This window comes from Ailuropoda melanoleuca, chromosome 17, assembly GCF_002007445.2.
Source record: "Ailuropoda melanoleuca isolate Jingjing chromosome 17, ASM200744v2, whole genome shotgun sequence".
In the NCBI taxonomy this organism is placed as follows: domain Eukaryota; kingdom Metazoa; phylum Chordata; class Mammalia; order Carnivora; family Ursidae; genus Ailuropoda; species Ailuropoda melanoleuca.
This window is the reverse complement of record NC_048234.1, coordinates 15,798,346-15,815,907: the sequence shown is the minus strand read 5'-3', so window position 1 is coordinate 15,815,907 and position 17,562 is coordinate 15,798,346. Positions and strand designations below refer to the sequence as shown.

Below are 17,562 nucleotides of genomic sequence, written 5' to 3'. Positions count from 1 at the left end.
GGGGGGGGCGGGGACGCCTCCTCGCTGCATCCTGCAGGCGGGTGACCAGCACAAAGGTACTGTCAGCCCGGAGCTGCTCCTGCGGACAGTGGGGCCGCGGCTCTTTCAGAGGCCAGTGTTCACTGCTGTGGGCTTCGTGGCCACGGTTTCGGTGGTGAACATTCCGTTCTGCCTCCAGAGCCTCAAAGCCACCCGCAGGTGGGCTGAGCTTGGCCCCAAGGCGTCCGCGGGCCAGTCGCCCATTTGCAGGACTAATTCTGTGTCTGCTGACAGTTTGGGGGTCCGTCTCTGTGGCATCTGAGAGATTAGCTCCAGAGCCTCCAGGAGGGGCATTGTTCTCATGACTCATGTGGTGTCGCTGAAATGCAGGACGGATTGAGTCTAGTGGCCCGGGAGACGTTGGGATGGGTAGCCGCGTGGCCGTGGTCTCTGCTGCACCGTGGCCAAGCCGCTGCGTGGAGGCCCCTGTGTGCCCGGAGGGGAGTAGAGCTACCGAGGAAGAAGTCCAAAGGTGGCTTCTTTCTGAGGTTTTGACTGGGAGCTGCTCCGGGTGTGGAGCCGGCTCGGTGAGTCTTGGCGCGCCCCGCGTGGGGCGTGGGCTGGCTGCGTGGGCCGCAGGGAAAGCGGCCTGTGAGTGGGACACTGTGGAGACAGACCTTTGGGGGCAGGTCTGTGCAGCCCTGGGTCACCTGCTCCGTGCCCAGGCTTGGTCTGTGATGGGCCCCCCCATGTGGCTCCTGGGCTGGGCGATTTCCCTGGGGCCTCCCCGGGCAGGATGTTGTCCCTGTCACTGGGAGAACGGGTGGTCACACAACTTGGCAAGGGACCCATGGCCCCTTGCTGCAAGTGTAGGCAGGCCATGTGTCTGGGAGCCGAACGCTTGCAAACATGACTCCTCGGGGTGGCTAGCTAGTGTGTGCACACGGAGGCGCTGCCCCTGCGACCAGGGCGACAGAGACTGCCTTCAGCCAGAGCTTCGGGGGGTGGGGTGCCCTTGCAGGCTGACAGCGGCAGAGCTGCGGGCAGCCAGGGAGAAGGGGCGCAGTTCCCCCTTGTGGCGCCGACAGGAAGCACCGCTGGCCGAGGGGCAGAGTGTGGCACATAGAGCCACAGCACGTCTCCCGCCGCACCCCTGCCAGGGTCTAGGAGCCTGAGGGGCGTCTCCTCCTCCGGACTTTCTGCCTCCAGCCGGTGCCACCGGAGTGGGAACTAACAGCAAGCTGGGGGCCAAGGAGAGGGACTGTGGCTGGTGGCCTCATGGCCCAGGGGCAGGAGAAGCGAGCAGCATGGAGGGGCAGCGTTCAGGGTGGACTGAGTGGAGGGACCATGGCCTCCCATGCTCCTTGCTTTCCAGGAGTGTTGGCCCGTCTAAAACCTTCCATCGTTCCACTGTGGCCCCAGTTGAGGCTGCGAGGCGGCCCAGGAAGGACCAGCCTTTCCCAGGGAGCCCACACGCCATGCTCCCTCCGAGAGGGAGGGCCGTGTGTCCCGAGGGGCCCGGGCTCTGCGTTTGCCCCGAGCAGGCTCAGCACACACCACACACGCACCACCGCGGGGCGTCCTGCCGCAGGCGTGCGTGAAGGCCCTGGTTCCGCGGGAGGGCAGCCCCGCCAGGCACCGGTGACTGAGGGCTGGGTGCTGGACAGTGCTGGAGGGGAGGGACCCCATCCTGATGCCCCCACCCCACGATCCAGAACATTCACCTTAGCACTCAGCAGGCAAAGCCAGGAGGCCCTCGGCAGTGGGGGAGGGCACTGGAGCAGCTCGCATCCACACCGGGAAACCACTGTCGCCAGAGCAGTCCACCAGCTGAGGCGCCACGCAGCCCTCGCCCTGGGGCCGGCCCGCCAGGCTCACTGACTGCATGTGGCCATCTAGGCTTCTCTTCCCTTCAGCCCCGTCCATGAGCCAGTGCTGGCCCACCGTGCGAGCAGGTGTCCAACTCTATGGTGTTCCAAAGGACAGTCTCTCTGGCCATCCTTCCCCAGAGTCACGGAAGGTGCCGGAACTAAAAGCCAGATTTCTGTGGGGCCACCGCAGAGCTGGTGTTATTAACCACGTCACAGTGGCCGGGGCCACGGCCAACCCAGGCGAGGTGGCCTGCTTGTGACGGGCGTGGCTCATCACTCAGTGACTTGGAGGGCTTCTCTGCCCAGCCTCTTCCCTCCCACTCCTGATTTCCCCACAGGGGTGTGTGTGTGTGTGTGTGTGCGTGCGTGTGCGCGCGCTCGCGTGCGCATGCCCGTGTCCGCGTGTGCCTGGGTGCGTGTTTCTCTTCGGCACGAGGCAGGCTGCGGGCTGTGCTCTGCAGCCGCGCCTCCACTCAGGGCCCGAGCCCGAGCCCGTGGAGGCTCGTTCCGGATTGCGGAGCCGTTCTCCCACCTGCTGCCTGCCTCGCGCTTCAGCGATGCTGGTGCGTCTGCAGTTAGGGAAACGCTGGCCAGTCGAGGAAAGGCACTGAAGTTGGCACAGCGTCGTGTTTCACTTTTCTGAGACAAGGAATCCGTGTTCTTTGCGGCAGGAGTTTGGATTAGCATCGTCCGTGGCAGTATGTGGGCGCGTATACACGGACAGGGAGACGGCAGCGAGTGACCTGGGCACGCCCACGTTCCCACACGTGCAGACCGTGCATCTGCGCCCGCAGGCCCGCGGGACGGCGCTCCGGGACTGCTGAAGGAAAGCAGAGCAGTGTCTGCCCCTCAGGCCCCGCATCCCTGACGGGACTGTGCTTCTGGTCGATTTAGGCTGTGTCGTCTTTAAAGCTAAGAACGGATCCTCTGTACTTTAGGGGGCACTTGGCTGCTCGGGGTTTTGATGGCCTTTTATGTTTGAGCCATGATGTTGGTCATCAGAGCCCTTGAGGCCCCTGGCGCCGCAGGGGCCGGAGAAGGTGCGCGGCTGAGATACCCCGTGAACGCCTGCGGTGACCATCGGTGCCGGTGTGTCTTCCCCGGGCGGGGGCTCCAGAAAGGCCACGGCTGCGTTAGGGCAGGCTGTGGAGGGAGCCAGCTCGTGAGCTGGTCATGTCCCAGAAGGGCTGGGACCCCTCTGTGGGTGGGCAAGGCCCATCTGTCACCTTGCTGGGGCCCTGATCCTCAGCAGGTTTGCTGGGGTCTTTGTCCATGGGGATCATCCATGTGCCTTTACAGAGCGGTCCTCGAGTGTGGGACAGTCCCCGCGCCTGGGCTCCTGCCCTCCCACCTCCCCACAATGGAGTCTGGAAACCACATTTGGTCACACGTGCCTCCAGGAATTAGGACCTGGATATTCTGGGGGTCACTCTTCAGCCAACCACAGGGCACTGGCTGTTCTGTGATGACTTGGGGGCACTCGGAGAGGGCAGGCTGGTGAAACTGGAGCAGTGGAGACCCCTCTCCCCAGCCAGGTCCTGATTTCTGTGCAGTTGTGGCCCTGGCCATGCTGGACACCGTACAGCCCTGGGGCTCGGGTGTGAGCGTTTCCCCCCCCCCCCAAGGTGTGGCCAGGAGCTCGCGGGAAGTCCCGGGCATGAGCCAGAGACGGGCTGGCCCCAGGGTCACAGTAAATCACATGCATGGGGACACCTGGAGGAAGGCTTGCCAAGTGGGGACTCCAGTCACAGATGTGGCCTGAGAACTTGGAGTGGACCCCATCATACTCCCCTCCAACCCAGGGCTCTCAGGACCCTGCTTCCAGAATCGGGTGTCCTCCCTTGGGGAGAGGCCACTTGCTCTGAGGGGCTCTGGTTTTGTCACAAAGTAAAATGAGCTCTGCACCCGCGAGTCCCCAGTGAGCTGGCGTGGGGCTGGCATGGGGCAGGCTGGAGCCAGCGGCCCCTGCACCCCATTGACCCCAAGGTAGGTGCTGGAACCCAAGGCCAGGGGAGCCGTCCCAGGCCCAGAAAAGGAGCCGCACGCCCGGGGCTCAAGGGCCTGGCTCTGTGGGGCTGCACAAGACCCCGGGGTACGGGGGTGCGGCCTGCTGTCTGGGCCCACGTGGTGGGGTGTGGGCTGTGCTGATGGGTTTTAACTCTCATTTTGCCTCCTTGTTCTCCTCTGCATTCAGAAGGAGCTGGATAGCTTTAAAAAAGAGTAAGTAGAATGTAAGTATCCCTTTAACATTTTTAAAGCTTTACTGTGGCTAAACACACACTTGAAGATTTAACGGTGAAGCTTTCCAGGACCAAAGGGCGCACGGTTTGCGTTCCACCCATGCCCCCCCCGCCGCAGTGTGGTCAGCCCAGCATTTTGCTCCTTCAGGTCCCGGCCATGTGGCTTGGGGTGACGATCTGGCACCGGCTCAGGCCACCCCAGTTTTTTGTTCCAGGGTTGGCCATGAGAATCTTTTGGAAGCTCTGCGACCCATCCTGGTGGCTCCAGTCCTGTGTGGGTCTCCACACACGTCACCACGGGACAGTCAGGGTGGGGGTGCCCAGGCTCTTCGGAACGGACTTCAGTGTCTGTTCACACACAGCCCCGCCTCCCTGATGACTGTGCCTCACGAGAATCCCTTTCTAAACTGGATTCTGCCACCAGGACGACCCTCAGGGAGCAGCCACGCGGCCCCTGCTGTCGTGAGGCGGTCCCAGCAGTTAGAGGAAGGGTCTGTGCCTGGCTGACGGGCAGCTGGCAGGTGTAAGCAGATATGGATGTGTGTGGGGACGTGTGATACACGATGCGTGGAGGACAAAACACTTTAGAAAAACAAATTACAGCAACAGAATAAGAACCGAGAAATCCTGCACAGAAACAAGAGAAGACATGTCCCTGCAGCCGGCATGACCAACAGGCTGCTGTATGAAACACAGCAAAGCCTTCCAGAATTTTCTTGATGTCTACAGCACGTTTCTTTCCTAAGAGTACCTTACTGTCCACACCAAAGCAGCATTTGTCGTAGTGGATCTGGATTCAAGGAATGTATGAAGGGCAGGACTGCAGCGTGGGCGGGTCTGCCATTTACAGGGAGCCGCCGCCAGCGTGACGGCCATTTGTAGACCTTTTCTCTGGGCGTCTACGCGCACGTCTATGCCGGCGAGCACACCTATACTGACATCATCTCCTCCTCTGACATGCTGGCATTTCCCTGCATGACTGTCGTCTCCGACATGACTCACGAATGATGATGCTTAGGAAGGTCTTCAAGACCGAGGGGCATGTGTTTTGCGTTCCATCTGCAGCCCCTGCCAGGTGGCCATCACATCATGTCACGTCACATCTGTGACCCTGGGTCGTCCGTCTCCAACTTCTTACTAACAGACACAGCTCCAGTGGCCGGTCCGTGTTCGGATCCTGGCCTCAGAGTTCAGTCATGGGACTGTCTGGTCTGAGAGTCTGACCCTTCCTGGGAAGGAAGGGGCTCTGGAGATCCCGAACGCAGTGCATCGCTGATAAAGGGACCGAAGGTGGAAGGGGCCACACGGGTCACGCGGGAACCCACATGTAGGTCTTCGAGCTCGCCCTCAAGCCAGCCGTGACAGAAACCGCTCTGCACCGCCTCATCCTCCCCACCTCGTGCCACCCGCCTTGCCGCGCGCTCGTGCCGCCACGCACGTGCCCAGTGCCACGGCTTTGTGTCCTGGGTTTAGCCCTTTGGCTGCAGGTTCTTTCCCTGCTCGGGGAACTGCAGCCACATACAGACGTCGTCCTTCCTCTGCTGACCGTCCTCCATGACACCGCAGCTGAGGTCATCCCCAGGTTCAGGGGCAACTAGATGGAATCCTGCTCTGAGAAACAGATCCTTAGGCAGGGCTGGCTCTGGGTTGGCTCACAGCCCAGCTGCTGGTGCTGTCCACGCCTGGCACAAGCAGAGAGGAGGGGGCAGCAGGGACAGAGGGGCCTTCAGCCTTGCTCAGTGCCCTGGCACCCATCCCGACCCCTTGGGAGTCCCCGTGGAGGCAGAGCCTTTTGTCACAGGTGGTGGCAGCAAGACCAGGGCAGGAGATGACGTGCCCAGGCCCAGACCCTCTGTGCACAATGGACACCTGCCCCCAGAGCACAGCCACCGGGCCCTCCGCGGGTGAGCGGAGGGGGGGCTTTGAAAACAGCGCCTGAGGCTTATGGAGCGGGGAGCCCAGGGGTCAGTGTGCGTGGACCTTTCTCCCAGGGACCCTAAGCAGGAACCACCCCCTGGGCCTCCTCCAGGAAAGATAAGGACTCGGGTGAACACTGCCCTGTCACTTTGTCCAGCGTGGACAACGAAGGCCTCTAACCTGGGCAGCTCCACACTGCTTATCCCCACCAGGGCAGTTCCCGCGGGTCCTGAACGGGGGACACTGGGTGGAGATGGTCTCTGTGTCCCCAGGTCCTGCGGACGTTCACTTCGTCTGGGAGAAGAATGGCCGTGAAGTGGAGACGTGTGTCCCCACGCAGACCCACGCGCTGCTCGACGGCAGGACCCATGTGCTCAGCTGGCTGCGAGACGCCATCGGAGAGAGCGCCGAGTACCGCTGCTCCGTCCTCTCCTCCGTGGGCAACAAGACCTCCAGAGTGCGGGTCACCGTCCTGAGACACGGTAAGTGGCGCGGCCCTGCCCCCTGCCACGCTCCCGCAGGGAGGCGCAGCGCACGGTACACGGCCAGCCTCCCTGGTGCTTCCGCCGCGTCCACACCACCCCCCCCCGCCTGCCACGTCTCACTCCGGGTTTGCTTGGCGGGGCTGGGAAGTCCGCGTTCTGAGAGCCCGAGTCCCCCTGCTCTGTCCACACTGAGGAGCTGGCCGCGTACAGTTCTGGAGGTGGAGGTCTGCCCCACATCTGCTAGCTCCGCGTGCTCTGCGGGTGGCCTTCCAGGACCACCGCCCGCGTGGCGCACACTCACGCCTCCGTGTCTGCAGGCCTGGCCGTGCCCACGCAGCGGGGAAGCCTGCCCCTCATCCCTGGGAGATTTTCCTCGACGCGTTTCCACTCTGCTCCACTTCACGTCCTGTGCTCTTTCTGGAACTATGCTCCCAGGTGTGGAGCAGGGAGGGGCCCCGGGACGCATCTGCTTGCAAACAGCCTGCGGGAATGTGCATTCCACAGCCCATCCCGGCAGCCAAGCATCTCTGGGAGGGTGTGCCTCCGTTTCCTCGCTGCCGGCCTACGAGTCAGCCTTCTCGGTCCACTCCGTCCCCACCGGTGCCTCTGCTTTCAACTTCCAGGTTTTTGTGGTTCGCCTCCTAGTCTTGGTCCATCCTCGAGAATTTGCATCTATGCTTAGAGATGCTGAAAAGGCCCCCGTCCTCCTGGTGTGAGTTTGGGAAGAGAAAAAAGCTGCAAATATTCACTCCCGCCCAGAACCCATTCTTCCCATTTCTGTAAAGCGTCCTGCCTGCCACCGTCAGGACGATCGGGATCATTACGTAAACGTGACTCGCAGACTGAGATGTCATGCAGAAGTCACGAGAACGGCACTGTCAGCAAACAGTCCGGAGAACACTCACGGCACCCCTGCTCCTGCCCCAGGGTCACCCAGCGCACCAGCCTGACAGCAGCAGGACCCAGCACTGATTGCGGGCAGTTCTACCCGAGTCACGCTACGCACTGCACGCACACGAGGCGGGTAGAGACGCCAGCGCAGTCGGGACAGCACAGCGTCTGCTTGCCTGGCCAGCCTGCCGTGTCTCCTGAAGCTGCGGGGGGACTAGAGGACGCAGGGGTTCCTGCAGGATAGGACCCCCGAAGGCAACTCTGGAGTGCTCGCCCCGGCCCCGTGGCCACCCAGGGAGCCCAGGTCTGCTCAAGGAATGAGTTCTGCTTTGTGTCTCAGGGCTCAGGTCCCTGGCACCCATTTCTGAAATTAGCAACGTGGGCCGCGGACCAGGGACGACGTTGTGTCTGTGTTCACAAGGAGAAACTACGGCTGTCAGGCTTGTGCCATCCTGACAGCCCCACATGTAACTTGCTTCCGAATCAAGCTCCCATGGCAGGCTACATAGAGCAGATAGCAGCTGGACGCAGGGGGTACCAGCCTAGTGAGCCACACGGACTCCTCGGCCTCACTTGGGACAGGCCTCCCAGGGGAGGCAATACCAGCCTCACTCAAGGTCTGGGCATCAGCCCCAAGACGTGGGGTACTAGCCCCTCTTGCCTGAGTAGAAAATTCCACTAAGACGAGGACGGGGCCAACATGACCCAGAACAGCCGCTACTGGGGCTGGTGGCCTGGGGAAGGCCAGGTGGGGGCTGCCGACCAGGGAAGCCCCCACAGCCAGGAAGGCAGGCTTGGAGAGGGGAACACCTCACCCAAAACGTGGCTCTTGGAATGGCGTCTGGATGGTGCAGACCCGGGGTGCCATCAGGGTCTGCAAAGCTGACACCCGGCATTGCCCCCTCCCCTCCTTGTCTTGCAGAAGTGACCCACCAGGAGCAGTGGACCAGAGAGCTCGCCGCCTGGAGGGCTGTGGCCGGGGAGCATGACCGCATGATGCGGAGCTGGAGTGAGGCGTGGGTACGTGGGTACGTGGGTACGTGGCCAGGCCGATGGTGGGCAGGGGCTGGCGGGGCTCTGCCGTCTTGGAACTTGAGATGTTCTGTTTTCTGGAACCCGCAGCCTCTGAGCTCCAGGCAGATCCCTGGGGAGCGTGAGCACGGTGGGGCAGGGAGGGGTGGGATGGGGTGGAGGGGGGCCTCTCAAGGAGACTCAAGTTGGGGAAACGTGCACGCAGGGCAGCTGGCTCGGGCTGGGCACCGCCCCAGCAGGAAGGCTGCGCCCCACACAGCAGGGTGATTGCTGAGCCGCAGGGAGCCCCATCCCAGCACTGAGGGGCGGCAGCCGGGCGTCCCCCACTCCGGAGTCACAGCCGCAGCCATCTGGGCAGCCAGCAGGCCGGGGAGGAACGTCCCGGCTTCAGTGGCCACCCCAGACCTCTCCTGTTGCCAACAAGGCTGAGCACTGCTGACTGAGCCCCTCAAGCTCTGTCTGCGTGGGACTCCCTCTCTTGGCCCCAAGAGGGAACACGTGGGGTCTGACACTTGAGGCCCCTCCCGCATCTAGGACAGTGGCGGGGAGGAGGCAAGAAGGGCCCCTGTTCTGCCAGGAATTCAAAGGCGGCTGCACTGTTCTTTCAGGAAAACTGTGACAAGGACACCTTGTAGACCTCAGGAGGCAGTGCCGACTCCCAGCCGAGCCCGCTGCCCCTTGCCACACCACCCCTGGAGAGGCCCTGGGACAGCGAGCTGTCACCCAGCCTGCTGAGACGCAGCCCCCCCCCAACCTCTGTGACAACAGCCGGAACTGTGGGTGCTTATGTGGGACAGCGAGTGTGTCCGGCAGACATGGGACATGAGCACAGTTCACTACAGTCTGAAAACGCAGACAGCGGCGTGCATGACGGCTCCTCTCGCAAAAATGCCACCGCCGGAGCCCGCCGCCACTCCCCGCCCTTGCACGTGGCCACCGGGCTCCCACGCCAGGGACGGGCCCGGCGAGACCCGGAGCAGGAACTGGCCGGACACCTCGAGCGAGCAGGTGTGTCACCCCCCTCCCCGGTCTCAGAGCGTGGGAGCTGCTCCACGAGGTTCTGCGCGCCCCGAGCTTGCGAGCAGCGGTGCCAGCAGGTCCGTCCTGCTCCCGGCGCTGCACCATGTGCGCGGGACCTGACAGCCGACGCTGCGCAGCCCGGACCCCGCGGCCACCCGCTGCTGAGGGAATGACGGTTACCGGAGCGCCGCTCCACCCAAACCCACCAGCTGTCAGAGCCGTGCTTCCTCAGGACCCCAGCACACGGACGCCCGCAGCCTGTGTCCGGACCCCCAGTTCAGCGGCTGGGGACGGCTGGAGACCGCTGAGAGCACGCCTGTCTCTCGTCAGGGTCCGTCGTGAGCTCGGCTTCCCGAGGACGCCGGCTTGGGGTAGGGTCCACCCCGACTGCCCGCCCACCCCGGCTCCCAGGCCGGCACGCGGCCACCAGCGTCTCCCATGAAAGCGCCGCCTCCATTCGTCGGGGTGCCGCCCTCCGCAGCCGTGAGACTCGCCCCGAGTCTGGGCGTGGCCGGAGCCCCGCACGGTGAGCCGCGTGCCCTCGGCCTAGCGGGGAGGGTTCCGTGGGACCTGTGCGTGAGAATTTGGGTTGTCCGCTATGTTGAGAAAATAAACAGAAATAAACGCAGTGAGCTAAGCGTGTCCTTGCAAGGCGTGTCACCAGCAGCTGTAACCTGTGCCACGAAAGGGATCCTGTGGCCAGGCCGACCACAGCAGAAAGTCACACGAGACGCAAACCCTCCGGGGCGGACGCAATGCTCACACCTCCCTGCTGGGCTTCTCTGCCCCCAGAGCAGCGTCGCACACGCCAGGAGCCAGGCTCCCCTGCTGCGAGTTCGAAAGGTAATGCTCTCCTTGGAGATTAACTTCAGAACCTTCCCTCTCCCGTAATCTCTGATTTTCACACCCACGACAGGGGACAGGGCACCTGCTGACAGACACAGAAGGGCAGGAATATAGTACGTGTGCGGACGACAGGACCGACCGCTGCTTTCCATGACCACCCCCCGCCACGATGCCCGCCCTGTCCACACCGCAGGCCTTCCCTGACCTCACTCCACCTCTCTGTGCCCCACACAGGCCCCTCGCCTCTCAGACACAGAACGTCTGACACGCGCTCTGCTGCTTGCCCGACACGCCATGTGGCAAAGCCCCGTCCTGCCATCGCTTGGGTGACGCAGCACATGGGGCAGACGCAGGGTCCCCACAGCAAACCTCTTCCTTCAAACAATGCGCTGAGGGGCTGGGCCGGGACTTAGGAACCCCGGACAAGCCTGAGACGGCGGGGTGATCAAATCATCGCTCTTTATTCAAAATACATAAGCCCTCTTTCTTACAGCAAAGTACGAAAGCAAACTTCTGCCCTGCCGGCCTTCAGAAACCACATTCAGAACACGTTCATTTACAAAAAAAAACAGTTGTAGGTTATCAAGTTGAAATTCAGGGACCTCAATATACATTGCTTCTTTGAAAAATAAAGACAAAAAGGAATAATTCATGTCAAAAGGTCACAGGTTAGAGAACCGGTTTTCCTTCTGAGTGAGGCTCATTTTAGCAGACCCTCCAAGTATCCCCGAATCTTCCGGCCAAAAAGCCAGGTCCCGGGAAAGCCCCCCGCCCCCAGCCCGAACCAGGCCCCGCCGCGCCCGCCTGCTGGCCTCTGTGCGGCGCACGGGGTACCCGCCCGCGGCGCCTTCCACACACTCACACGGCTCAGCTCTTCCGTATCGGGGGGTTTCCTTCACAGCAGAACTCGGGGCGCCACATTTCCCAGTCTTTTCCAGAGTCAGTCTGCTCAGATCCGAAGCTGCATCTCAGGGCTCTTTGGCGAGGCTCCCGCCAGCACGCCCGAGGGCCGGTTCCCGGGAAGCACATCCTGCATTCACCTCCCAATTCAACAGCCACACACGACACAGCAGGTCGATCACGACCTGACACGAGAAAGGCCCGAGGTCCTTCGCGCCCCTCATCCTTACCCCACACGACACGCACACAGAGCTCGGCTACAAACACAGGTTCATCATCTGCGAGGTTGGGGCCTCCAGCGACTCTTCCAGCCCCAGAGCACAGCGACTGTACGCTTCCAGGTGTCTTCTCCAGATTTCAACTAAAAACAACAAAGCATCATGGCTGCGGGACACACAGGGACAGTCGGGGCAGTCCCTACTGGGAAGCACGCTGCCCCGTGGCTCAGGCCCCTACACGGGCCCGGCGAGGACTCCCCCGACCCAACTGCCCCCTGCACCCCCTGCAGCCCGTCAGTACCCATGGCCCGCTGCGCCCGCAGGCCCTGCCAACCTCCCGCCAGGGACACCGCGGTGCTTAAGGCCACACTCGGCAGGTGCCGTCTGACCCAAGGTCTGAGCCCAGCTCAAAGACAACAGCCGGGACCTGACCCGGCCTTCTGCCGCTGCCCTGCGCAGAGAGGCCGTGCCACTGTCCAGGCGCCCTGCCCTTTCTGTCAGTCGATGCGGAGCCCGAGGACGCTCAGCCCTCCCCAGCACTCACCATAGTGCGGCTCTTCTTTCCCGGCCGCAGGAGCAGGAGGGCCGTCCTGCGCTGAGCTGCAGGGGCCCTGCAGGGGCGGGCTGGCCGGAGCGGGGGGCGCAGGCTCCCCGGCCAGCTCCTGGCGCACGCTCTCCAGCATGGTCTTATACGCCTGCCGGGCAGCCATCGTCAGCTCGACCATCCTGTGGAACTGGTCCTGGGGCGGAAGGAAACGCACAGGTCACAGCCTTGGCCCCAGGGGACGTGGGTCTGGGGGATGGGGGACACCTGGCAGGGGTGCTGCCTCGGAATCACACCACACGCCCTTCCGAGCACCGTCCTGCCTCCCAGCCCACCACCCCCGGGCTCGGGGCTGTCCCCGGGGGCAGCTGCAGGCAAGCCCGCGTCTCCCAGCCCAGACCCCCCGGCTCACCTGGGCCCCGTCGTAGCTGAAGATGCCCACCACGCTGACGGGGACGGCCTTGTTCAAACTGCGCCCCAGAGCTTTGCGGTTGAGCGCGAACACGAAGGGAATGTTCTGCTCACAAGCGTAATCGATGATGGTGTGCAGCGTGTCGTCCAGCCCACCTGGTCAGGGACAAGGAGACGACAGGGAGATGCAAGGGGCTTTTCTCTACACAGCGACACCCTCAGCGGGTCGTGCCGGACACCAGCAGGACAAGCCGCCACCGCAAGCGCACCGTTCCTCTCAGCCACGTGGGAGAAACCAACTCTCCTCCGTCCTCTGCCTAATGGAGTGAGGTCTTACTTGTCTTTCAGAAGGGTCCCCACCCCCAATCCCAACGGGGGTGGGGAGATGGGCACGCAGAACACCAAATCTCTGGGACACCGCAGGTGTGCGACCGCCCCATCTCCACGTCAGGCACCCAAGTCTCAGTGTCCCCGAGCTGCACACTGCAGGCTCCGACACACGCTCCTTTCACTCGCTAAAGACTCACAGAACTCAACTCAGAATCCCTCACGTGCTTGCCCAGCCTATTCAGACTGTGACCTGCGACTGCCATCACGGGCCAGAGCAGAGACGCACGGGGCGGTGTGGGCAAGGCCCGGAGCTTCCCCGCCTCCCGCAGGCGCCGCCAGACCCGCCCGCATCTCCTCCTGGGCACCATCCAGGAGGCTCTAAACCAGTCGGGGGGGGGGGGGGGGGGGGGGGGGGTTATGGAGGCTTCTCAACAGCAAAGACTGACTGGTCACTGGCCACTGGCTGATTCAACCTCCAGCCCCTCCCCTCCGTGGGGGCCAAGGCTAGGGGTGGGGTGGGGATGGGACCAAGCTTCCAACCCTCCAGATTATTTGGCTGACCCTCCCAGCAACCAGCCCCTACCCTTGGGCAGGTCTGAAGGTCATCTTCATTAAGATAACAACGTTACTGTAGTTACCAGGAGTATTCCAAAGTGAGAGCCCAAGACAAAAACCAAACAGGAAGAGAAATCCAAGTCGGTCATCTGAATGACCAATAGGTGTTCCTTACAGATCACAGTACTGCTCTCAGTGACTAGTTACCGAACACTCACCGTGCACCAGGCCTCCCGAGTGTTAGCCCCTGTGCGTACAAGAAGCCGGCAGGGGAGAGGCTGCGCCCGCGCAGATAGGGCCCTGGAGCAGAGACGTCTCCAAGTATCCCACGCCGACAGGGCCCAGCCGCCGACTCCCTGCCCTCCACCACCCGGCAAGCAAGCCGCCAGGCAGGGCCCGTGCGCGGGGAGAGCGGGAGAGGCCCGGTGAGAAGGGCCAAGGGGGGCTGTGTGTGCAGGTGACGGGCCCGCCACGCAGGGGGTCCAGCAGCCCAAATCTTTACCACAAGAGAAGTACATACGTGTGTCTGTGTACAAGTCACGCAGGAATCACAGGTCCTCACGCAAGCGAGCGGAGCCAGCAAGGACCGCCACGGAAGATTTGTCACCGAGTACGAAAGCTGCACACAGAGCGGCTTCAAGGCGTTCCAGAAACACAAACATTGTCTACACGAAGGCGCCGATGCTCTCGGCCACAATGATCCCAGGGACAACAGACCAATTCTACGTCCACCTAAACCTCTGAATACTCTTACTACGATGGGGATTTTTTTTGAGGAATAAAGAAAATGAAAAAAATACACAAGTGAGAACAAGCCTTTTGAAAAAGGAAAAGAGTGTCAGGCCAGCAACACCAGGTACGAGAGCACAAAGACGGGGACGCGGGCGGCAGCATGGAGGCCCTGGCCGTCACAGGGCGGCGTGGAACGTGAGCCCTCCGGCGGGAGGAGCACTTTGAGGCAGTGGGGAAAGGCCAAACGGGTCAGCCTCTGGAAAGATCCATCCGGGAAGAAATACCATCTACCTAAACTAACAAAAATGAAAGCCCGGCGCCAGGCACTGGGCACGACCCGCTCCGGGCACAGCGGCATCTGCTCAAGCAAGCCACAGGGCGTAACGCATGGGACCCTTAGACGCACCCAATCTTTCGATCTCTGTAGGGCCCCACAGAGATGTTCCCACATGTAGGAAGGACAGCATGCAAGGTGCGTCCTCGTTCACAGCTGCAGATGTCTGGAAAGAGACAGGATGAAGTAGGGACCGTGGAGCCCGGACTGACACTAAGCTGCACACGAGTGCCACAGAGCCGGACGCTAGATCTGTCTCTCACACGCTCACGGCCTGACTGTCAAGGACACATCAAATGTGGCAATGCTGGCTGCCTCTGGGGGGCTGAGGGAATCTGGGGGCCTTAGTCCTTGACAGGAAACCCAGCACCCGGCTGACCGCATGGCGCTGCCCCAGCAAATCTGCATGCAGACTGACGGACGGGGCCCATGCCATCTGCCTGAGAGGACAATGTCTCCCCAGGGCCCCTGTCACCGCACACCAATTCTATGATCACCCAATTTGCTTTCAAGAAGAAACTCAAAAGCACATCCCACCGCTCTGGGACCTGGGAACTCACTCTGCAGCCGGTGTGATCAAAGATGAACACGTAGGCCCCACGTCCCTTAATGCTGCCCTGCCCTGGCCCAGATCCGCCTGCAGACTGAGGAAGGCGAGGAGGAAGCCAGCTCTGGGGACAGAGGCACTCAGGGAAAGCCCCCGTCCTGGGCTGGCAGGGAAAGCAGGCGGGAGGCGGGCCGAGGTGGGGAGCGTGTTCCCGAGCTCGAACTACGGTGAGTGACTCCCAACTTCCTGCCGGACACTCCCGGGCCCCTCAGCACCGGTCACATGGTCTCTCTGCCTCGCGTCCCCCACCCTCAGAGCCAGCCGATCACAAATGCTATCTGAGCAGCTGCTATCCCTTCAAAGGCCTGCTTTCTTTTTTTTTTTTTTTTTAAAGATTTTTATTTATTTGACAGAGATAGAGACAGCCAGCGAGAGAGGGAACACAAGCAGGGGGAGTGGGAGAGGAAGAAGCAGGCTCATAGCAGAGGAGCCTGATGTGGGGCTTGATCCCATAACGCCAGGATCACGCCCTGAGCCGAAGGCAGACGCTTAACCGCTGTGCCACCCAGGCGCCCCTCAAAGGCCTGCTTTCTGGGTGGCCCCCGGCTGGCGCCAGGACTTGGGTTTCTGGAGGGCGCCCACCACGCGAACTGGTAATAGGGGCTACGGGCTGGGAATGAGGAGTTCATGCTGAGCGCCCCCTCTGCCAGGCAGGTCCCTGCAGACGACACCCCACACGTGTACGCTGTGCGACTCCCCTGGGAGAGATGCTGGGAGACTGCGTCTGTTTGTCTGACAGAGCGGCAAGTCTCGATGGTTCTGCTCCACCCGGCGCCCAGCCCGCAGTCTCAGTGAGAGCTGAAATCATCTCCAAGTACCCACTTCCCGGGACCCAGACGACGACACAACTCAGAACAAGCGAAATGCTCAAGACGACTGCTGTTTAAAATTCAAGTTCGGAATTACCAGACGAAATGCCACTGTGTGGACACAGAACTTTCACAGTCCAAGGCAGGGGTACAAAGTTCTACCTTTAAAGTACTGTGAGCCGTTGGCTAGCTTCTCCAAGAAGAAAACATTTATGACATGTAATAATCAAGCTCCTTCAGCCTCAAAGCAAAAACTTCCTGTACCCACAGACACAGATGACGGACCACGCACTGGAACATGCCACCGATGCAGACGCCTGTCGGCCAGGCTCAGCCCTCTCCCCCCGGTCAGAGGAGGAAAGGCAGCTCAAAGGAACAGCATGGCGTAGTGCCCACTGCACACGCATACCCACTGCTTGGTCTGTTTGTTAAAGACCCAAATCACGGGGGAGGAGTTAAGATGGTGGAGGAGTAGGGGATCCCTTTTTCAGCTGGTCCCCTGAGTCGAGTTGGATAGGGATCAGACCAGCCTGAACACCCACGGAATCAGCCTGAGATGCAGGAAGATACATCTGGATCTCTACAAATGAACATCTCCAGTGCTGAGTATCGAGGTATGAAGCAGGGAGCCGTGAATCCACGCACAGATATCGGAAGATAAACGAAAGGGGGAGGGAGCCGCCGCGTTCGGGCGCCGGGAAGTGGTACCCACCTGCACGGGGGAGCGGGCGGACTCGTGGACTGGCACACGCGAGAGAGCAGACTGAGACCGTGAGCGGAGAGTGCGCGCCACCAGACTTTTCACGGAGCTCCAGTGTGCCCACTGGAACCAGACTGAGACCAGGAGCTCCGGGAGTGCGCGGGGGCGGCTGGCAGCTGGCGGTGTTAGAAACACAAAGAACAGAGACGCGCCGGCCCTGAAAGTGAGGGCTGGGATGCCGGGTGTGGGGCGCACATCCCGGGACGCTACAGGGTTGAGCAGCACCAACAGAAACAGAGTTAAAGTGGCCAGAACATCAGTGGAGAACGGGCCGCAACCCCTCTGTTGTGAGACAGAGGCTGAGATTCGGCCGCTGCTGCTCTAACTCTCAGAAGAGTCACAGCAGACCGCCAGGGAAAGCCGCCAGAGAACAAAAGCCTGGAAATAGCAGCTCACAGCATGCCCACCCCCATCCCCCCTCACAGGGGACACGGAGACTCTACCCAAACAGGGTTGCCTGAGTATCGGCGTGGCAGGCCCCTCCCCCAGAAGGCAGTGAAAAATCAAGAAGCCCACATCCCGGGGCACCTGGGTGGCGCAGTGATTAAGCGCCTGTCTTCGGCTCAGAGCGTGATCCTGGCGTTCCAGAATCGAGTCCCGCATCAGGCTCCTCCGCTGGGAGCCTGCTTCTTCCTCTCCCACTCCCCTGTTTGTGTTCTCTCTCTCGCTGGCTGTCTCTCTGTCACTTAAATAAATAATATCTTTAAAAAAAAAAAAAAGAAGCCCACATCCCTAAGATCCCTATAAAACAAGGGCACACGGCCTGGGTCCCGGTCAATAATTTGGGCTCTGGACAACCCCGCAACCTCTCCTCATCAGAATGACGAGAAGGAGAAGCCCCCCCAGCAAAAAAAAAGACAATGAGTCTGTAGCCTTTGCCACAGAACTAATGGATATGGATATAACCAAATTATCAGAAATGGAGTTCAAAAATAACAATGGTCAAGATGATGTGTAGACTTGAAAAAAGTATTAACAAAAGTGTTAATGAGAATATAGACTCTCTAAGGGCAGAAATGAGAGCAAATCTGGCAGAAATTAAAAATTCTATGAGCCAAATGCGGTCAAAACTAGAAGCTCT

General features: G+C 61.2%; 2 protein-coding genes across 7 annotated transcripts in view; one reads left to right on the top strand and one right to left on the bottom strand.

Moving 5' to 3' along the window:
* SEMA4D (semaphorin 4D) overlaps window positions 1-10,063 on the top strand; it is a 42,002-nt gene extending 31,939 nt beyond the window's left edge. Inside the window, exons 17-19 of one of the 3 annotated variants that reach the window (XM_034646935.1) lie at window positions 6,280-6,489; window positions 8,306-8,403; window positions 9,024-10,063. In XM_034646935.1, coding sequence (XP_034502826.1) covers window positions 6,280-6,489; window positions 8,306-8,403; window positions 9,024-9,050 — 335 coding nt within the window. In that variant the 3' untranslated portion in view covers window positions 9,051-10,063. Of the gene's footprint in view, window positions 1-6,279; window positions 6,490-6,809; window positions 7,212-8,305; window positions 8,412-9,023 lie in introns of those variants that run through there. The other 2 variants (XM_034646933.1, XM_034646932.1) reach the window with 2 other exon arrangements.
* A 658-nt stretch (window positions 10,064-10,721) lies between these two features.
* The window catches only part of SECISBP2 (SECIS binding protein 2), a 44,071-nt gene continuing 37,230 nt past the window's right edge, over window positions 10,722-17,562 (bottom strand). For 2 of the 4 annotated variants that reach the window (XM_034646936.1, XM_034646937.1), the window contains 3 exons: window positions 12,356-12,510; window positions 11,944-12,139; window positions 10,722-11,542 (listed from right to left, as the gene is read on the bottom strand). In XM_034646936.1, the coding sequence (XP_034502827.1) occupies window positions 11,439-11,542; window positions 11,944-12,139; window positions 12,356-12,510 (455 nt within the window). In that variant the 3' untranslated portion in view covers window positions 10,722-11,438. Of the gene's footprint in view, window positions 11,543-11,943; window positions 12,140-12,355; window positions 12,511-17,115; window positions 17,167-17,562 lie in introns of those variants that run through there. The other 2 variants (XR_004621682.1, XR_004621681.1) reach the window with 2 other exon arrangements.